This window comes from Mustela putorius, unplaced genomic scaffold (assembly GCF_011764305.1).
Source record: "Mustela putorius furo isolate JIRA1106 unplaced genomic scaffold, ASM1176430v1.1 tig00000081_pilon_pilon_pilon, whole genome shotgun sequence".
NCBI classification, from domain to species: Eukaryota; Metazoa; Chordata; class Mammalia; order Carnivora; family Mustelidae; genus Mustela; species Mustela putorius.
The window spans coordinates 1921649-1937460 of record NW_025421272.1 but is presented as its reverse complement, the minus strand read 5'-3'; the positions used below and the strand labels follow the sequence as shown (position 1 = coordinate 1937460).

Here is a 15812-nt window from a genome sequence, read left to right as displayed (position 1 = left end):
TGCTATTGATAAGGTAACTTCTTTGTTTGTAGATCTCTAGGACATTTGTAAACCAAGGGAGACTCCTGTTCTTGTAGGATTGTGATCTCTGCAAGTTAACTATTTGTTTCTTATTTATGGCAGTCAGGGGTGCCTTAGGAATGTCACATATATTACTGAGGGGAGGGGAGCAGGTGGAGAGGGGGTGCAAGGTGCCAGCTTTTGCTTTGTCCTCAGCCAGCCTCCTGATCCCTCATCAGGTATTATACACAAACAATGAATCATGGAATGTTACATTAAAAAATAATGATGTACTGTATGGTTACTAACAGAATTTTTAAAAAGATAAATGATAGATTAGATAGATAGATGATAGATAGAAGTGTAGAAATGAAAATGAAAACCTGCCATTTGCAACAGCATAGATGGACTTAGAGGACATTATGCTAAGTGAGATAAGCCAAATAATGTCACTTATATGTGGAATCTAAAGAAGTGGAACTCATGCAATAGAGTAGAATGGTGGTTGCTGGGGCTGGGGGTCGGGGAAATGGGAAGATGTTGGTCAAAAGATACAAACTTTCAGTTATAAGATGATTAAGTTCTGGAGAACCAGTGGACAGCAGGGAAATTATAGTTAACAAAAATGTATGCTTAAAATTTGCTAAGAGAATAGATCTCAAGTGTTCTCACCATAAAACCAGAAAACCATAACTATGTGAGGGGATGGATATGTTAATTAGCTTGATTGTGGTAATCATATCACAGTGTACAGTGTACATAAACATCACATTGTACACCTTAACTATATGCAATTTTTATTTGTCAATCATGCCTCAATAAAGCCGGAAAAAAAAAAGAAAAAGAAAAACGTTAATGCTGGGACTGCCTCACAGACCTGGTCTATAGATGGGCCATGAGGAAAGATGGTGGTATAACCCTCAATAATTCTAACTTCCATTAATTCAGTTGTCTTCATCAGACATTTCTTGAGCACTTTACATAGGTTATCAGCCCTGAGCTGACCCTGGGGAATACGGAGATGAATCAGATATAATTCCTATTAGAAGAATTTTACTCCTTTGGATTTAAGATGTCTTCCAAGGCAATCAAGAGAATTTAAGTGATGGATTTGTCAATAAAAGTGTTGCAACTAAAGCCTTCTCATCTTTGATGCCTGGGTGGTGTAGTTGGTTAAGTGTCTCTTTGGCTCAGGTCATGATCCTGAAGTCCAAGGATCAGCGGGGAGTCTGCACTGTCTCTCACTCACTCTCTCTCACTCTCTTTTTCAAATAAATAAATAAAATCTTTTTTAAAAGGAGTTGCATAGACATAAACTTATAAATTCAGAAAACTAGAAGTTAACTATTTATCCTGCTTTCTTTAGACCAATTATACCCAAATAATAGACCCCAACCTATGCAATTTACAACTATTTATTTAGTGCCTATTATGTGCCAGATAGTGCCCTGATGGTTAGAAAACATCAGTGAAATAGGCACAAAATCCCATATATGTTGGAACTTGCATTGTAGTTTCATGAGATAGAAAATAAATTACACATGTGAAAAGGAAGTAAATTACTAGGATACTAAAAGGTGATCTGGGTTGGTCAGAAGCAAAGCAGAATATGCAGGTGCTCTTGTACCTTAGGTCCATCAAAAGTCAGCTAACACTTCTGTGATCTTTCTCCTTCCTGACACACATAAGCATTGTCAGGACGAAGGGAGCACCACCCACAAATGACATCACCCATCCATCTCATTCCAACTTGGTCCTAGGAGTTTTAGGGGCATTACTCATAAGCAGAAAGAATTGGAGGATGAAGTGACCATAATATCTCAAAATTACTTGCTTTTCCCACCAAAAACTTCAACAGAACTACCTACTATTGTATTCCCTCTCCAGTTCCCTAAGTCTTCAGGAAACCAAGAGGTTCTTGCCCAAAGAAAGATGGCCCAACACTGTTTCCTCTCTCCAAAATTTAAGTTCCAGCAAATTATCTCTAAATTTATATTTATAACTAAAATTATATACTGGATTATTCTAAAATCACCAGGAAATATGCAGGAAATGCCACATGATGATACAGATTGACAGAAGCATCAGTTAGTAAATGTTCCAGGTGACACTTTTCAACAACTCTCTGGTTTGGCAAGGTCCTCATTGATCATGGAGTCCCATTTCTAGCTAATGTTTGCACTCTCATCTGGCCCTAGGACTGCGAGGTCTGATGATGTCAGTCATGTTGGCCTCTCTCATGAGCTCCCTGACCTCCATCTTCCACAGTGCCAGCACCCTCTTTACCATGGACCTCTACACCAAGATTAGGAAACGGGCATCAGAGAAAGAGCTTCTTATAGCAGGACGGTGAGCGCATCCTGATTTTTGTCTAAAATTTCTCTGGAAAAATGCAGAAATAAAAGTGAACTAGAGCCTTCTCATCTTTGGTTTCAGTGAAATAAATTATAGAATTCTAGAATGGGGAAGGTACGCTAAGAGGACGTTTAACCCAACTTTATCTCTTTCCAGATACAAAACTTGGGACCATACTTTTAAATGAAATAGTTGCTTTCTCAGACTTTCAAATGCCTCTCTGATTTTCTCTTATTTCTTCCTCTCATCACACTCTCTTCCACTTACATCTTCATTAAACTCTAGTGTTTTTCGTGGGGTATAAATTTCCCACCTACTCCCATAGGCTAATACATTGTCTGTAGAAGTTTCCATGTACATCTCATGAAGCAATCCAAATTGTCATCCACACACTACTACAGGGTGGTTTATCAACTGCATTCATTAAGAAATGGGTTGTTATAGGATAGCTTTATTTTTAATTCTTTCCTTTTTTTTTTTAAATTCCTTTTCAGTGTTCCAGAATTCATTGTTTATGCACCACACCCAGGGCTCCATACAATATGTGCCCTCCACAATACCCACCACTAGACTCACCCAACCTCCCACCCCCTTTTAAGGAATCTATACACTATTTTCCAAAGTGTCTGCACCAACTTGCATTCCCACCGACAGTGTAAGAATGTTCCCCTTTCTCCACATCCTCTCCAACGCTTGTTGTTTCCTGTCTTGTTAAGTTTTTGCCACCCAAAGATACAGATGTACTGAAAAGAAGGACCATATGTACCCCAATTTCATAGCAGCAATGGCCATGATTACTAAAATGTGGAAAGAGCCAAGATGCCCTTCAACAGACAAATAGATAAAGAAGATATGGTCCATATATACAATGAAACATTATGCAGCCATCAGAAAGGATGAATACCCACCTTTTGAATCAACATGGACAGGACTGGAGGAGATTATGCTGAGTGAAATAAGTCAAGCAGAGAAAGTCAATTATCATATGGTTTCACTTACTTGTGGAGCATAAGGAATAACATGGAGGATATTAGGAGAAGGAAAGGAAAATTGAATTGGGAGAAATTGGTGAGGATGATGAAGCATGAGAGACTATGAACTATGGGGTAGGGGGTGAGCCTGGTGGTGGGTATTAAGGAGGGCATGTATTTCATGGAGCACTGGGTATGGTGCATAAACAATCTTGGAACACTGAAAAAAAAATTAAGATGTTAAAAAATAAAGAAATGGGGCATCAAGAGAAACTGACTACATATATAACAGATAGTAGTTTACTGAAGACAGTAAAAATTGCTTAGTAAATTAAGCACTTCCAGGTAAAATTCCAAGGACTCACTTGGTCCAGGTTTTGACTCTGGAAAAATGCTATAGAAGAAGGACAGTAAGGGATCTAAGTTTTTTGGTAGAGAAAGTGTTAAGACCTGAATTCAGTAAGCCCAAGAAGCAGAAGTCCACTAATAGGCATATGATCTCGGGTATGAATACTTTTTAAGTTTCAATAATAAATTAATGAATTTTTCTCTCTCTCTCATTAAATGCCTCCTAGGTCCCAGAATACAAATATAAAAAAGGACATATACATGAAAAATAATTTCCTGCTTTGTAGAATTTATGCCTTTGTTGGGAAGATAGACAATTAATAAACATATTCTATGTCTAATGACAGAGAGTGCTAGGGAAAAAAATTAAAGCAGGATTAACCACTCAGATAGCTGTTCAGGGTGTCTTCCCTGAGGAGGTGGCATTTGAGGGAAGCCCTGCGGGAAGTGTGGGAGTAAACCCAGTGGCTTTGTGGGAATGGAATAGTAAGTGTTGAATTCTTACTACAGTCATGTGTGCAGTGTATTTAAGGACAGCAGGGGTGAGGTTGGCACATGATGAGCAAGTGGAAGCATGATAAGAACCAAGGTCTAAAAGGTAACTAGAAGTGAAATTATGTAGGACCATATAAGCTATAACAAGACTTTGGATTTTATTCCACATATGATGGAAAACAACTGAAAATAAGATAAGGTAGGTACATTATTTGCTTCCCAACGATGATAACAAGGAGAACGAGGGTAGTGGGCATTATTTGTTCATTAAAGTTTATTATCTAGGAATCATGTTCAGACTTTCCATGGTTTATCATATTTAATTACTGCAAGGTTGCAGAAGTTTGGCAAAGCTTCAGTGAGACACTTGTGCCTCAGTCTCTTGCCCAAATGCTTGTCCCTCATGTCTCCCCCACAGCTCTATTTCTGGTGAGCACAGAAAGTAATGAAAGTCCAATAAATTGTTCATTTATTTATACAATAAGCACAGAATACTGTGAAGTTTAACCTTAGTCATTCTCCCTGGACCCCAGGAACCTCTAAGCAGTTTTTAGCAATATTTTAACCAATTCTTTCTACCTGCCAATGTACTCAAGTAGTAAAACACACAAATTAACATTTCTGGCCAATTCACTCAGCATTTTGGAATAAAGGATATTTTAATTAACCTGGGAAGCTTGACTTAGTTTTCCTCAAGCTAGGAAAAAAGATTAAAATGGAAATCACTTTCTTTATCATACAAATAATTACTTACTCATAGAAATACTTTGATTTTTTTCTAATTGATATATTACATAAATTGTGTTAGAGAATTATTAACAAGTTGGTGACATTTGAACTGTTATGAATGGATGTTTAACCTTATAGTTAAAGCTGCTGTTACTAATTATAGACAAGAAATTTTTTTATTGGCATTTTGCTAACCAATGGTCATTAAACATGGCATGGCTTCACATGAGGTCATGGAGTTTGATTTTTTTAAGATTTTTATTTATTTGACAGAGAGAGACATAGTGAGAGAGGGAACACAAGCAGGGAGAGTAGGAAAGGAAAAAGCAGCCTCACCGCTGAGCAGGGAGCCCGATGTGGGGCTCAATCCCAGCACCCTGAGATTATGACCTGAGTAGACACGTAATGACTGAGCCACCCAGGTGCCCCTGGGAGTTTGATTTTATTTGGAAAATCAGTGAATGACCGCAAGAATGAATTCAAGAACAAAAACACAATAGAAGTACCCATAATACTTTTGTTTAATATTTAAATCATGTTGTTTTCTCCCCAGGCTATTTATCATTCTATTAATTGTCATCAGCATTTTGTGGGTCCCATTAGTGCAGGTATCTCAAAATGGACAACTGTTCCATTATATAGAAGCAATTTCTAGCTACCTTGGGCCTCCTATTGCAGCTGTCTTCCTGCTTGCCATCTTCTGTAAAAGAGTTAATGAACAAGTAAGTAAAAATCAGAAAACTTCTTTCAAACTAGAGTGAGAAAATTATTTCTTTCACTGGTAGAAAAATGCATTCTTTCCACCCTGTTTATACAACTCAAAGCCCATCTCAATTACAATCATAGTCAGTTACAATTCCTCATTCTCACTGAAGTGTGTAAATATATAGGGCACACTTATAGTACAGTCTTTACATTTCTCACAAAATATTATACAGGACATGATGATGAGGAACACAAGTTTTGAAGTAAGACTGACAGGACCCAATCTTGGCTCTACCATTTTATATCATTGTGATCTTAAGCAAACCATTTTGTTTCTGGGTAGAACAAAGATCATCATAGTGCCTAACTGATAGAATTCTTGTGAGAATTAAAAGAGATTTTTTTAATGTGAAGTGCTCCAGTTCCTTCTATGCTGATGCAAATGTTGGGTATTCATCCTTTCTGATGGCTGAGTAATATTCCACTGTATATATGGACCATCTCTTCTATACCCATTTGTCTGTTGAAGGGCATCTCAGCTCTTTTCAGTTTGGCTCTTGTAGACCTTGTTGCTATTAACATTGAGGTACATGTAGCCATTCTTTTTACTACATCTGTATCTTTGGGGTAAATGCCCAATAGTGCAATTGCTGGATCATTATTGATTCTTAGTGAAGAAAGCAGGTAGGATAATAAATATGGTCTATTCAAATGAGCTTCTCATCTTTTCTAAATATTCTGATTTTATTCTTATTTTCTTTGCAGGGGGCCTTCTGGGGTCTAGTCACTGGACTTGTGATTGGCCTCGTTCGCATGATTGCAGAATTTGTCTATGGAACAAATAGTTGTTTGGCTACCAGTGATTGTCCCAAGGTCATCTGTGAAGTGCACTATCTGTACTTTGCCATCATTCTCTTTTTTGTTTCTGTGCTGGTCATCCTGGGAATTTCCCTGCTAACAAAACCCATTCCAGATGTACATGTGAGTAATGAGTAGTAGATACATGCTTATTTTAAAATAAGAGTTCTTTGCCTTCCAGGGAATTGGGAAATGGGCTTCAACCTCAAAAAAACTTCACAATGCATTTGGGAGGTAAATCTTCATCTTTATTTTAGGATACCAAGAAGAGAGTAATTAGTGTTGCCTAAGAGTTTGGAAAAGTCTTCAAAGCAGAGCTCTCATCTGAGCTGGTACTATTTAGTGGCAAGTAGAATTTCATATGCAACACAAACACTGACACAGATTTTTTATTAAAAAAAAAAAAAAGGCAGGTACCAGTTGTCAGGAAAAAGAAAAATAGAACAATGAGATGCCTTTCAAATTAGCATAAATGTTTAATATTAATATGTCAAGTTTTGGTAAGGATGTTGGGAAATGTCCACTCTCCAAAATTGTTGGTGAATGTATGAATTTTGTAATTTGTAGGAAGGTAATTGGGCAGTATTTATCAATTAAAATTCTCATACCCTATGAACCAACAGCCACATTTCTAGGAGCTTATTGTGTAGAAATACTTGCACAAGCAGGAAAAATAATATGTATAATGATTTTCTCTACCAAAGGCTTTTTGTAGAAAAAAGATGAAGACAACTCGGATTTCTCTCACTAGTGGAATGGATACACAATAGAACACTGAACTTGAGAAGAAATTGAGAAGCTCTATTATTTGCTTTTTCAAGAACTTGAAAAGCTCTATTATTTGCTTTTTTAAATGCCCACGATATGGTTAAGGGGGGAAAACACTTGCAGAAATATATACTATTATATAATACCACTTTTTGAAAACAAAATACACATATATAAGTTTGTCTAAGCATAGACAGAATACCTTAAAACACATACACCAGAAATTCTCAGTAAAAGGTATCTCTGGGGAAGACACTATAGAAGACCAGAAAATATTAGTCTGGTTTTTTTTTTTGTTTTTTTTTTTTTTTGGAGAAATGTCTGTTCATGTCTTCTGCCCATTTTTTGAACATGATTATCTGTTTTGCATACAAATGGCTAACAGACACATGAAAAACTATTCATCGTCACTAGCCATCAGGGAGATTCAAACCAAAACCACATTGAGATACCACCTTACACCAATTAGAATGGCCAAAATTAACAAGACAGGAAACAACAAGTGTTGGAGAGGATGTGGAGAAAGGGGAACCCTCTTACACTGTTGGTGGGAATGCAAGTTGGTGCAGCCACTTTGGAAAAGTGTGGAGATTCCTTTTTTTTTTAAAGATTTTATTTATTTACTTATCAGATAGAGATCACAAGTAGGCAGAGAGGCAGGCAGAGAGAGAGGGGGAAGCAGGCTCCCTGCTGAGCAGAGAGCCTGATGTGGGGCTCAATCCCAGGATCCTGGGATCATGACCTGAGCTGAAGGCAGTTTAACCCACTGATCCACCCAGGCACCCCCTGAAAAGAAATTTTAAAAATAAATAAAAAATTTTTAAAAGGTAAAAAAAAATTTAAAATACTCATTTTAAAAGATATATTGCTTATATACTAATATTTTTAAAATTTATTACATTTATTTTGCATTAATCAATCTTTGAAGTAATATTTATTTGCATATTTCCTTGGAAAGTAGTAAATATTAATTGTGGAAGAAACCTGAAGTACAGAATGGCTCAAACTACTTTACCTAAGACATGTCACCAGAAGTCATAACTAAATATTTATGTTGAATATTGGGAATTGAGTGAAAAAGACACTAAAAAACATGCTAGTTTTCAAAAATATATAAATATTAAGCTCTTTTATGGCAATAAAAATAACTACAATTTATTATAATTTTTAGAAAATATGTATCTGAAGGTTCAACGAGACCCTTTATCTAATTTATGTTTCAGTTTCATAAATACACTGTGTGGTTTGAATTTTCAAAATCAACTGATAAAAATCAATAGTCATTTCAGAGGAAGGCATGAGGAGTGTTGTAGACCTAACCTAACAGAGACAGAAATTTCAGAATGATAATTTTTTACCTTGGGAAGACTACAAATTGCCTTGTCCAAGTTAAAAATTCAATAAAGAGTTTCAGTAAAGAAAGTAGATATTGTTTAAGAAGTATTAGGATTTAAAAAAATCTTATGAAGTATATTTAGGAATCTTAGTGGTAAGGTGCATGTGCCCGCTATGCCAACAACAAACAAAAAAGCCAATTACAAATCCTGGTAAATCTGTACAAGAAAGTCATGAGCTAAATATGAAGTCAATTAAAATGAAGCATGACTTAGAACATATGATAGGTTATAATTTTGAAACCCATTTGACATTTGGAACCATTTCCTTGAAATGACTTAGAGCTGATATTTATTCATTGTGTCCAAGCACATGTCTTGAATCTATGGCACTAAAAAAAGTTATATAATAATATAAATAGCTATTTGTTTTCAAATTCTAATCAACATATAAAGCATGGAAGTATTAATCACATTTGCAGAAAATAATTAAAATTCTATTAAGCTTATAACACTTTAAAATAATGACACAGTTGACAGAAGTTTGGAGGTTGGCTGGGAAATAGATGTGTAAGAGCATAAATTGTTATCAGAACTTAATAGCAGTACATAGATACTACCTAAACATGATAAATTTAAAAATGAAGCTTAAGAAGATATTTTAGGGACACCTGAGTGGCTCAATCAGTGAAGCATCTGACTTCAGCTCAGGTGATGGAATTCTCAAAGTCCTGGAATTAAACCCCAAGTCTGCTCTGTGCTGGCCAGGGAGTCTGCTTCTCTCTCTGTTCTTATCCCTGCCCATGCTCGCTCTCTCTCCTCAGATAAATAAATAAAATCTTTCTTTAAAAAAAGAAGATATTTTACAAGTTACAAGAGTAACCACTAGACAAACTGAAAGTAATAATTATGCAGCTAATAACAGCTGAATGATAAGGACAATGAGTGAAGCAGGGGTATATGTAAGTTAGATAAACCTTTGACTTTAATAAAATTATAAACCCAGAAGTAAGAATTTTAAGCATATTACTTAAAAGTGTTTAAGAACTACTGGAAGAGTTAAAAAAAAAAAAAACAATTTTAAATGGTTAGTGTGTTTTTGTGAATTAGTGTGGTAGAAGACCTTTTTTTGTTACATACACTATTAAGTGCCATTTGATTTTTTTTTTGCACTACACAATAAACAATAAACAATAAACAAATGTACCATCATATTATTGTAAAGATTTTCCCATCACTAATGTGCTTGTCTTTGGTTTCTGTGCAGCTGTATCGCCTATGCTGGGCTCTTCGGAACAGTACAGAGGAACGAATTGATTTAGATCCAGAAGAGATAAGACATGAAGAAGCTGATGGTGATGTTGATGAATGTAATACCTGGTTTACATTTGGTTTTCATGTGGAAACTTTATGTACCTGAATTACTTATGCTTGCTTTATTTTTTAATACCAGTAAATTCAGTTTCTGAAAAAGCTATTAGGTTTATGGCAAACTGAGACTTTAAAATCTTACCACCCCAAAACAAAGCTATTAGGTTTATGGCAAACTGAAACTTTAAAATCTTACCAAAACAAAACAAGACAAGACAACTCTTTACAAATAAAATATCCCCATAAATCTGCCTATCTATCAGTCTGTCTGTTGATTCATCCATCATCCATCCATGGATCTGTGTTATAGCTCTGAGGTGAAAATCAATTCCAGTATCTCCTGTTCCTGGTCACGTATTAAATGTTCAACCAATCAAACTTGATTGATCATGATTAGGTGTACCTAGCATCTAGTCCCACCTTTTTCTCCAAAATTGTTTCTCACTATTCTCTTCAATATACCCTGCACTCCAGCCAACCAGATTTCTTCACTTTTCCCCCACATATACCAAGCTCTTTAGAATATTTTTACCTCTCTTCTCTAAGAGAAAAAAGTTATCCTTTGAAACTAGGTTCTAATCTCATTTCCTTCAAGGAAACTTCAACAAACATCCCTGTGGATCTTTGTTTACCTGTTTGTGTTTGTTTTCGTTTTGTTTTTTTGAAAGTCTGCTTTAGTTTTTTATTTTGATTGTGTGGTTAGAATGACAACCATTGTATTAATCTGGTCCTGGAAGTGATGTGCCTTTGTTGTAAAGTGAATTTGTTTCTTTTTATTATTATTGTTATGTTCAATTAGCTGAGATATGTTCTAGAAAATCCTGTTTTGTTTCAGTAAGAAACAAATCAGAGTGGAAGATATACCTGGCATTTTTAAAACCATTGACAAAGTTTAGCACTTCAGGAAATGTTGTCTTGAACTATACGTAATTGTTTCATTTGGCTTGGTGTAGATTCCTCAAATCTAGGGGAGGATAAATGTCTTCTACTCCTTTTAGATTTTTATATTAGTGTTCCTGAGTTATACTGTCTTGTATAGTTTTCCTTTTTTATACTTTGTTTGATTATATTAAAATCATAGTGTTCTATAGAATGAATTAGAAATATTTCAATAAGATTTAAATGATTTCTGCATTGAAACTTTGGTATTTTGCTAATTATACCATTAGGCATTAGGCCTAGTGAATGTGTGTGTGTGTGTGTGTGTGTGTGTGTGTGTGTGTGTAAGAGAGAAAAAGAGAGGCTATAGAGGTATTTAGATGTTTCATTTCTTGGTTAATCAGTTTGGGAAAATTATATTTTCTAGGATTGCGTCAGTTTAGTACACATTTTAAATATATTGACATAAAGCTATTTATACTATTTATTGGCTTTTCCATCTCTATTACCTCTGTAGCTATGCCTTCCTTTTGACTCAATATAATTTTTTGTGATTTCTCTTTTTTCTTGATAAATCTTAATAAAGGATTGACTATTTTACTTTTCTTTTACTTTTTTTATTATATTATGTTAGTCACCATGTATACACCATACTTCATTACATTTCTTTAAAAAAATATATTTATTTAAGAGAGAGTGTGTGAGGAGGGGGAGGGGCAAAGGAAGAAGGAGACAAGCAGACTCCCAGCTGAGCAGGGAGACCTATGTAGGGCTTGATCTCATGACCCTGAGATCATGACCTGAGCCACAATCAAGAGCTGGACTCTTAACTGACTGAGCCTCTCAATTCCCCCTATTTTACTTTTCTTAAAAAACTAATTTTGGGTTTTGTTATTATTCTCTATTGTTATCCTTCTTTTCTATTTTATTACCTTCTTTTCTCTTTTGCATACCCTTCCATTTACATTATTTGGATTTGTTCTGTTGTTATTTTTTCTAATTTATTTTTTAAGACTGTATTTATTTATTTGAGAGAGAGAAAAAGAGCATCTGAGAGAGAGAGTACGAGTGGGGAATGGGGCAGAGGGAGAAGGAGAAGCAAATTTCCTGCTGAGAGAGCCTGAAGCTGATGCAAGGCTTGATCCCAAGACCCTGAGATTATGACCTGAATGGAAGGTAGATACTTAACAAACTGAGTACCCAGATGTCTCTATTTTTTCTAATTTAAATTTAATATTATTTCATTAATTTTCAGGCTCCCTTCTTTTATAATGTAAGTAAGTAAAGCTAGGCATTTTTCTCAAAGTAATGCTTTGCTACATTTCACAGCTTTTAATTTGTAGAATTTTCTTTACCATTTGTTTACAAGAATAGTCTTACCTTCATTATGGTTTTTCAAAGACATTTGAATTTAGAATTATGTTCTAAATTTTTTTTATGTTCTAAATTTTCTAATGCAAGAACAAATAACCTTGTACTTAGAGCTTTTTGTATTTTTACCAGTTTACCTTTGGGATAGATTTTGAGAAGTTGAAGTTTTGGGTCAAAGGGTTAATAACTAAGCAATTTTGCTGTACACTACCAAATTCCCATCCATAAGAGTTGAGTCATGGTTTCCTAGCACCAATGTGTGGGAGTACCTGCTTCCACACAAACTAATAAAGTATATTGTGAAATTTTAAAATTTTTGTCACTGACAGATTAGTAGTGGTATCTCAGTATCATTTTATTTCAAAGTTCTATTTTTTTGTTGTTTCACATTTTTATTTAAATCCTAGTTAGTCAGGGTGGCTGGGTGGTACAGTCAGTTAATTGTTCAACTCTTGATTTTGACTCAGGTCATGATCTCAGTGTTATGAGATTGAGCCCGCTGTGGAGCTCTGTGCTCAGAGCAGCATCTGCTTAAAATTCTCTCTCTCTCCCTCTGCCATTCCCACTTGCACTTTCTCTCTTTTTAAAATAATTAAATAAAATCTTTTTTAAAAATTAATAAATTCTAGGGTACTTGGGTGGCTCAGTCAGTAAAGCGTCTGCCTTTGGCTTAGGTGATGATCTCAGGGTCTTAGGGTAGAGCCCCACATCAGGCTCTTTGCTCAATGGGAAGTCTGCTTCTCCCCCTCCCTCTGCCTGCTGCTCTTCCTGCTTATGTTCTCTTTCTCTCTGTCAAATTCATAAATAAGATCTTTAATAATAAATAAATTTATTTAGTGTATAAATTACTAATAAATAATAATTGTTTATTTAAGAGTGTGATTTATTTATTTATTTATTTATTTGTTTGTTTATTTATCTGTTTGTTTAAGAGAGAGTGTGTTTATTTAAGAGAGAGTGTGTTTATTATATAAATTAAAAACCTAAATTTATTAGTTTAAAAATTAATAAATTATAGTTAGTCAACATATAGTGTAATACTGATTTCTGGTGTAGAATTTAGTGACTCATCACTTACATATAACACTCAGTGCTCAACATAACAAGTGCCCTCCTTAATACTCATCACCCATTCAGGCCATCCCCCACCCACCATCCCTCCAACAACCTTGAGTTTGTTCTCTATGGTTGAGCCTCTTATAGTTTGCTTCCTTCTCTTTTTTTTCCTTTCCCCCATGTTCATCTGTCTTGTTTCTTAAATTCCACATCTGAGTGAAATAATGTCATATTTCTATTTCTCTGACTGACTTATTTCACTTAGCATAATACACTGTAGCTCCATCCAAGTCATTGCAAATGGCAAGATTTCATTCTTTTTGATGGTTGAGTAATATTGCATTTTATATATATCTCTATAATAGATAAATGATAGATAAATAGGTATAGTCACATCTTTATCCTTTCAAATTTCTCTTTTTTGAGTGAATTTAATAACTATTTATCTATGTATGCACATGTGTCTACATGGAGTTAATGGAAGTCTTCTTTATTTTTAAAGTCCATTGTTCATTAAGAATATTAAACCCTTCGTGGTATAAGATGCAAATGTTTTTCTCCAGTTTGTCACTTGTTTTGACTTTATTGAACTTTATGCAATGCAAGTTTTCTCTTTTTATATAATCAAGTTATCTATGTTTTTCTCAAGGTTTCTTCTAACACTTAAAAGTGGCTGTAATCATTCATTACAGTCGTCTGTACTACATTTACAGAGGTTTTATTTCCCATGTTCTGTGATCATTTGTTTGTCCTTTTTTTGTTTGTTTGTTTCAGATAATCCTGAGGAACCCCGGGGATGCCTCAGGAAAGCTTTTGACTTATTCTGTGGTTTGCAGAAGACAGGCCACAAACTGAGCAAAGAGGAGGAAGAAGCCCAGAAAAAGAAGCTGAGAGACACATCTGAGAAGCCTTTATGGAGAACTATAGTGAATGTCAATGCCATTCTCCTCCTGGCAGTGGCTGTCTTTGTCCATGGCTATTTTGCCTGAACTCTGAGCCACTAAATATTTATTAAGCAAAGGATAATTTTATTGATTTTTTTTCACTTTTTGAGTTTGCTATGTTTAAAAAGGGAGGTAATTTCAAAAGGGAGAAAGAAATTGGTAATTTTATCATATGAGATGACTACAGACCTGATTTTTATCTTTTGTTATTTCTTTGTGTCAATAAAGAAACAGTCAACTTAGAAAGCCAGGGAGCTGACTCTATATGTGTGTGTAAACTAGGAGGATTTGGTCTAAAAAGATTTTTTATAGTTCACCTAGTAGATTACCCTACCTTATTCTTGCTTTCTGTTTCCAGAGATTATCAGAAAGAATGCCTCTTCCAATTCGGCCTCATGTAGTGACCTCCTCGTCTATAAAACAGTGACCTCCCAACCTCACTTTATTGACCTCAAGGAAAATAGAAATATTTCCTAATGGTTGAGGGGAGGTGAGCCACAAATGTCTGTTGTAAATATTTTTGTCAATTTCCTGGAAATCATTAGCTTATGTCTCAAATAATACTTTAAATATTTTTTTAATATATTTGTGAATTTACTGGAAACTATCAATATTTTTGTGAATTTACTGGAAATTATTAGCTTATGTCTAAAAGCCATCATCCAATAAATGTTAGCATATTAAGTCGTTGATCTGATAAACTACTTTATAAAATTAATTCACATATCATAAAATGCATCTATTTAAAGTTTACAATTCAGTGGGACTCCAGGGTGCCTCAGTTGGTCAAGCGTTTGACTCTTGGCTACAGCTCAGGCCATGCTTTCAGGGTTGTGGGGTCCAACTCCAACCTTAGCATAGAGTCCGCTTCTCTCCTTTCCACCCTCCCTCTCCCTCTGCCTCTCTCCAACTTGCATCCTCTCTCTCTGTCTCTAAAATAAGTAAATAAGGGGAACCTGAATGGCTTAGTTGGTTAAGTGTTGGACTTTTTGTTTCAGCTCAGACCATGATCTCAGGGTCATGAGACCAAATTCCACACTGGGCTTTGAGCTCAGCTCAGAGTCTGCTGGAGAGTCTCTGCCTCTCCCTCTCTCTCTGTTCCTTCCCCCACTCTCTAACTCTCTCTCAAAAAAATAAATAAATTATTTTACCTTCTTCAATTATTTTTTATTTAATTTCTTTTCAGTGTAACAGATATCATTGCTTATGCACCACACCCAGTGCTCCATGCCATACATGCTCTCCATAATACTTACCACCAGGCTACCCAAACTCCCATGCACCCCCCTTCAAAGCCCTCAGATTGATTTTCAGAATCCATAGTCTCATGTGATTCATCTCCTCCTCCAATTTCCCTCAACTCCCTTCTCCTTTCCATCTCCCCATGTCCTATGTGTTATTTCTTATGCTCCACAAATAAGTGAAACCATATGATAATTGACTCACTCTGCTTGACTTATTTCACTCAGCATAATCTCTTCCAGTCCCATCCATGTTGATACAAAACTGGGTATTCATCATTTCTGATGGAGGCATAATACTCCATAGTGCATATGGACCACATCTTCCTTATCCATTCGTTGGTTGAAGGGCATCTTGGTTCTTTCCACAGTTTGGAGACCATGGCT

The 15812-nt window shown here is 35.4% G+C and overlaps 1 protein-coding gene across 2 annotated transcripts in view; it reads left to right on the top strand.

Moving 5' to 3' along the window:
• LOC101675778 (solute carrier family 5 member 4) overlaps nt 1–14779 on the top strand; it is a 58454-nt gene extending 43675 nt beyond the window's left edge. The window contains exons 11-15 of one of the 2 annotated variants that reach the window (XM_004766355.2): nt 2199–2349; nt 5452–5620; nt 6369–6584; nt 9831–9933; nt 14015–14779. In XM_004766355.2, coding sequence (XP_004766412.1) covers nt 2199–2349; nt 5452–5620; nt 6369–6584; nt 9831–9933; nt 14015–14229 — 854 coding nt within the window. In that variant the 3' untranslated portion in view covers nt 14230–14779. Of the gene's footprint in view, nt 1–2198; nt 2350–5451; nt 5621–6368; nt 6585–9830; nt 9955–14014 lie in introns of both variants that reach the window. The other variant, XM_004766356.2, reaches the window with a different exon arrangement.
• The last annotated feature ends 1033 nt before the right edge of the window (nt 14780–15812 follow it).